At 42.0% G+C, this 6,169-nt stretch overlaps 1 protein-coding gene across 1 annotated transcript in view; it reads left to right on the forward strand.

Annotated features, from left to right (window-relative positions):
* LOC111963451 (EH domain-containing protein 4) overlaps positions 1–5,944 on the forward strand; it is a 43,816-nt gene extending 37,872 nt beyond the window's left edge. Inside the window, exon 6 of the mRNA XM_023986900.2 lies at positions 3,702–5,944. Within this exon, the coding sequence (XP_023842668.1) occupies positions 3,702–4,259 (558 nt within the window). The 3' untranslated portion in view covers positions 4,260–5,944. The remainder of the gene's footprint in view (positions 1–3,701) is intronic.
* Positions 5,945–6,169: the final 225 nt, after the last annotated feature.

A 6,169-nucleotide genomic window follows, 5' to 3' on the forward strand; every position in this document is an offset into this window, starting at 1 on the left:
GAACAGAAAATTTCAGATTTTGCATGTTACGTAGATGGAAAAAAGCTGTCCTGAAACAGTCTTGATATGTTCGTCAAAAGAGAGATCAGGGTCCAGAGTAACACCGAGGTCCTTCACAGTTTTATTTAGACGACTTTACAACCATCAAGATTAATTGTCAAATTTAACAGAAGATCTCTTTGTTTCTTGGGACCTAGAACAAGCATCTCTGTTTTGTCCGAGTTTAAAGTAGAACTTTTCAGCCATCCACTTCCTTATGTCTGAACACAGGCTTCTAGCGGAGGGCTATTTTTGGGGTTCACCTGTTTCATTTGAAATGTACAGCTGTGTGTCATCCGCATAGCAGTGAAAGTTAACATTATGTTTTCGAATGACATCCCCAAGAGGTAAAATATATAGTGAAAACAATAGTGGTCCTAAAACGGAACCTTGAGGAACACCGAAATMTACAGTTGATTTGTCAGAGGACAAACCATTCACGGAGACAAACTGATATCTTTCCGACAGATAAGATCTAAACCAGGCCAGAACTTGTCCGTGTAGACCAATTTGGGTTTCCAATCTCTACAAAATAATGTGGTGATCGATGGTATCAAAGGCAGCACTAAGGTCTAGTAGCACGAGGACAGATGCAGAGCCTCGGTCTGACGCCATTAAAAGGTAATTTATCACCTTCACAAGTGCAGTCTCAGTGCTATGATGGGGTCTAAAACCAGACTGAAGCATTTCGTATATATTGTTTGTCTTCAGGGAGGCAGTGATTTGCTGCGCAACAGCTTTTTCTAAAATTAAGAGGAATGGAAGATTTGATATAGGCCGATTTTTAGTTTTTTATATTTTCTGGGTCAAGGTTTGGCTTTTTCAAGAGAGGCTTTATTACTGCCCCTTTTAGTGAGTTTGGTACACATCCGGTGGATAGAGAGCCGTTTATTATGTTCAACATAGGAGGGCCAAGCACATGAAGCAGCTCTTTAAGTAGTTTAGTTGGAATAGGGTCCAGTATGCAGCTTGAAGGTTTAGAGGCCATGATTATTTTCATCATTGTGTCAAGAGATATAGTACTAAAACACTTGAGTGTCTCCCTTGATCCTAGGTCCTGGCAGAGTTGTGCAGACTCAGGACAGCTGAGCTTTGGAGGAATACGCAGATTTAAAGAGGAGTCCGTAATTTGCTTTCTAATGATCATGATCTTTTCCTCAAAGAAGTTCATGAATTTATTACTGCTGAAGTGAAAGCCATCCTCACTTGGGGAATGCTGCTTTTTAGTTAGCTTTGCGACAGTATCAAAAAGAAATGTTGGATTGCTCTTATTTTCCTCAATTAAGTTGGAAAAATAGGATGATCGAGCAGCAGTGAGGGCTCTTCGATACTGCACGGTACTGTCTTTCCAAGCTAGTCGGAAGACTTCCAGTTTGSTGTGGCGCCATTTCCGTTCCAGAGTATGACTATGGCAGTGAGTAGGTCCAGAGACATGTTGGACAAAACCCACTGAGTCGATGATGGCTCCGAAAGCCTTTTGGAGTGGGTCTGTGGACTTTTCCATGTGAATATTAAAATCACCAAAAATTTGAATATTATCTGCTATGACTACAATTTCCGATAGGAATTCAGGGAACTCAGTGAGAAACGCTGTATATGGCCCAGGAGGCCTGTAAACAGTAGCTATAAAAAGGGATTGAGTAGGCTGCATAGACTTCAGGACTAGAAGCTCAAAAGACGAAAACGTCATTTTTTGGGGGGTAAATTGAAATTTGCTATCGTAAATGTTAGCAACACCTCCGCCTTTGCGGGATGCACAGGGGATATGGTCACTAGTGTAACCAGGAGGTGAGGCCTCATTTAACACAGTAAATTCATCAGGCTTAAGCCATGTTTCAGTCATGCCAATCACATCAAGATTATGATCAGTGATTAGTTCATTGACTATAACTGCCTTTGAAGTGAAGGGATCTAACATTAAGTAGCCCTATTTGAGATGTGAGGTATCACGATCTCTTTCAATAATGGCAGGAATGGAGGTCTTTATTCTAGTGAGATTGCTGAGCGCAACACCGCCATGTTTAGATTTGCCCAACCTAGGTCGCACAGACACAGTCTCAATGGGGATAGCTGAGCTGACTACACTGACTATGCTAGTGTGCAGACTCCACTAAGCTGGCAGGCTGGCTAACAGCCTGCTGCCTGGCCTGCACCCTATTTCATTGTGGAGCTAGAGGAGTTAGAGCCCTGTCTATGTTGGTGTAGATAAGATGAGAGCACCCCTCCAGCTAGGATGGAGTCCGTCACTCCTCAGCAGGCCAGGCTTGGTCCTGTTTGTGGGTGAGTCCCAGAAAGAGGGCCAATTATCTACAAATTCTATCTTTTGGGAGGGGCAGAAAACAGTTTTCAACCAGCATTGAGTTGTGAGACTCTGCTGTAGGCTCGTCACTCCCACTAAATGGGAGGGGTCCAGAGACAATTACTCGATGCCGACACATCTTTCTAGCTGATTTACACGCTGAAGCTATGTTGCGCTTGGTGACCTCTGACTGTTTCATCCTAACATCATTGGTGCCGACGGATAACAATATCTCTATACTCTCTACACGCGCAGTTTTTTAGCTTTAGCCAGACCATCTTCAGATTAGCCTTAACGTCGGTAGCCCTGCCCCCTGGTAAACAGTGTATGATCGCTGGATGACTCCTTTTAAGTCTAATACTGCGGGTAATGCGCGCCAATGACTAGGGTTTTCAATTTGTCAGAGCTAATGGTGGGAAGCTTCGGCGTCTCAGACCCCGTAACGGGAGGAGTAGAGACAAGAGAAGGCTCGGCCTCAGACTCCGACTCGCTGCTTAATGGGGAAAACCGGTTGAAAGTTTCTGTCGGCTGAATAAGCGACACCGGTTGAGCATTCCTACAGCATTTCCCTCCAGAAGCCATGAGAAAGTTGTCCGGCTGCGGGGACTGTGCGAGGGGATTTATACTACTATCTGTACTTACTGGTGGCACAGATGCTGTTTCATCCTTTCCTACACTGAAATTACCCTTGCCTAACGATTGCGTCTGAAGCTGGGCTTGTAGCACAGCTATCCTCGCCGTAAGGCGATCGTTCTCCTGTATATTATGAGTACAGCGACTGCAATTAGAAGGCACCATGTTAATGTTACTACTTAGCTTCGGCTGTTGAAGGTGCTGACGAACCATGTCCAGATAAAGTGTCCGGAGTGAAAAAGTTGAATGAAAAAAAAAAAAAGTTGAGGGAAAAACAAAATATATAAACGGTAATTACAAAGTAAAAAGTAAGTATCTGGTATGACTACAGGGGTTCGAAAGAAATTCAGGGAACTCAGTGAGGAACACTGTATACGGCCCAGGAGGCCTGTAAAAAAAATAAAAAGTGATTGGGTAGGCTGCATAGATGGGAAGCCGTAGTCTTACTGCAGGGTTCTCAAACCCTGTTCCTGGAGAGCTACTGTCCTGGAGAGCTACTGTTGCGCCAACCCTAATATAGCACACCTGATTGTAATAATTAGCTGGTTGATAAGCTGAATCAGGTTAGTTACAACTCGGCTTAGATCGAACCCCTACAGGAGGGTAGCTATCCAGGGACAGGGTTGGAGAGCTCTATCTTACTGTAATGTGTTATTTTGTGAAGCAGGACTAGATTACAAATGACATTGATCCCTGTTTCTTAAACTTTCTTGCTGTCTTTGTTTTTCAGGAGCAGCTCCAGCACTATGACTTCAGCAAGTTCCCCTCCCTGAAGATGAAGCTGATTGAGTCTGTGGACAAGATGCTGGCTAACAAGATCTCCGGCCTGATGACCATGATCCGCGACGAGGAGAGCATGGCACCCCCAGCCATGGTGAGCGGCGGGGCCTTTGAGGGCTCCCAAGACGGTCCCTTCGGCCAGGGCTACGGAGAGGGCATCAGCGCCGGGTCTGACTGCGAGGACTGGATCGTGAGCCGTGACAAACACAAGTACGATGAGATTTTCTACTCCATGAATCCCATCAACGGAAAGATCAGTGGAGTCAATGCCAAGAAGGAGATGATGAGCTCCAGTCTGCCCAACACAGTCCTGGGGAAGATCTGGAAGCTGGCGGACTGTGATAAAGATGGCATGCTGGATGACGAGGAGTTTGCCCTGGCGCAGCACCTGATCAAGGTGAAGCTGGAGGGGTACGAGCTGCCCACCGAGCTACCTCACCACCTGGTGCCTCCCGCCCACAGGAAGAATGAGGTCGCTGACATCCTCTACAACCATGACGAGGACTGAAGACAAGCCAAAAAACACCAATGGAGAGGACACTTCAACTCTATTGTGTCCCAATGCCCAAACTTGTGCACTATGTAGTATGGTGTGATGTATTGGCATACTAAGTAGTGTGCTAGTGTGGCTTTTGGAACATAAGACTAGATCCTGGATCAATGTCTAACAGGACGGGTCAAATTTGACTAAAAAACAAGCAGTAATCCTACTAAAGTTGGAATTAGTCTTTTTTTTGTCTTGATATTTTTGACWGACTTTTTTTTTTTTAGTTGGTTGGTTGACTTTTTCTTATCAAGTGATACAGAGTCCCTCAGTTGATTTATTATTWTTTTTATTTTTTTCTGTTCTTGGTAGTTTTGGGTATACCAACACATTTTCTTAAAGATTTGAAGAATCAGTTTCTCAGATATATTTTTAGATGCATGGCAACTGAGTGTGTATGGGCCAAGTCTTATTTTCAACCTTTTTCCAAAGCTTTTAAGTTAATCAATGAAGGATTTATTCAAAGTATTGACACGGCACTCAAGTTAAGATTAGTGAAGGTTACTTGTATATTTATCCAGGAACAGTGTGTACCATGCTGCCACATGGTTAAAGTGATATTTTAAAATCAATATATTTCAAAATTGTTTTAAATATGTTTAGTATGTAGTCAAAATATAGAGGAAGAAAATATGTGGAATTGTGTTCCTGAACAAATACATGCTTGGAAAGATTTATGGGTGGGAGAGGTTGATGTGATAGACTGGACAAAGGTTAGAGTGCATCTCCTCTTGTTTTAACAGTCAATGACAATGGAAGTGGCTTGGCCAGTTGACCTACTGGGAAAAACAATTATTTTCAGAGAGCGCAATCTGGTTTTGCAAAATAATTGCCGTTGCTTCAATACTAGATTTTCTGCAATTGTTAAGAATAAAATATGGGTTACCAAAACATATTTTTTTTTTTATATTTGTGTGCTTATGACAGGAGTGTATTTCTTGAGGACAATGATACTCACAACAAGCTTATCATTGTGCCTTGTCCGTATAGTCAAAAAGGCTGCACTGTGTCTTCTTACCTTGCCAYCTTGTAGACTGGATATAGAAAAAATGTCATTCTTAAAAATAATTTAAAACCTTTAACAATTATCTGAATGTAAAAGTTAAAATTTTATTTTTTTAAGTGTGTTTTTATAACATTGTTATTTGAATAGTTGAACAATAAGTTACATTTGTGTTCCTCTCTCCCGCAAATCCTGTTGTATTTTACTTCATCCAGGTGGCTTGATGATCATGGGTCAGAGAGATTTCCGTATTAGTCAGCCACCACCTTATGTTTTCATTATACACCGCCCAGAACAGAAGTGCTCCATGCTTACAACAATGTTGCTTTTGGGGGATGTGCTTGAGTGTATATGCCTACCTGTCAACATTCAGTCTAAAGTGAAAAAATTAAATACATTTAATAGTTATTGCATAATTTCCTCTCTTGGGAGGTCGAGGCTTTTTTTTGCTCATTGTATAAAGTGTTGCATCAATCATAATGATGAATGTTGTGCAGGAGACATCTCGTTCTAAACCTAAACGGTTATATTCTATTCCCACTTATGTACAGCCTCAACATTGTACATTACCGTTTGTGAAGAATCCTACAATATAGATTCCTTTGTATCGTTCTGGGAATGTGTATATATTAAAGAATGTGTAAAAGAAAAAGTGTGTTCATAAATGTTTCTTTTGAATGTATGGAGAATGGGCCTTCGAAATGGACTACCTGCAGTTGCACAATTGAAGACGGCATGGAAAGTGTTAACTCACMAATGATTTATTTTTCAGTTCACTTCAATTGATCAAATTAGCTGGAAAAGGAAGCGAGTTATGAATGCAGAAGGAACTGTATATCATATGGGTTTCTGTTGAGCCATGGGTGATGCA

This window comes from Salvelinus sp. IW2-2015, linkage group LG4q.2 (assembly GCF_002910315.2).
Source record: "Salvelinus sp. IW2-2015 linkage group LG4q.2, ASM291031v2, whole genome shotgun sequence".
Classification (NCBI taxonomy): Eukaryota; Metazoa; Chordata; class Actinopteri; order Salmoniformes; family Salmonidae; genus Salvelinus; species Salvelinus sp. IW2-2015.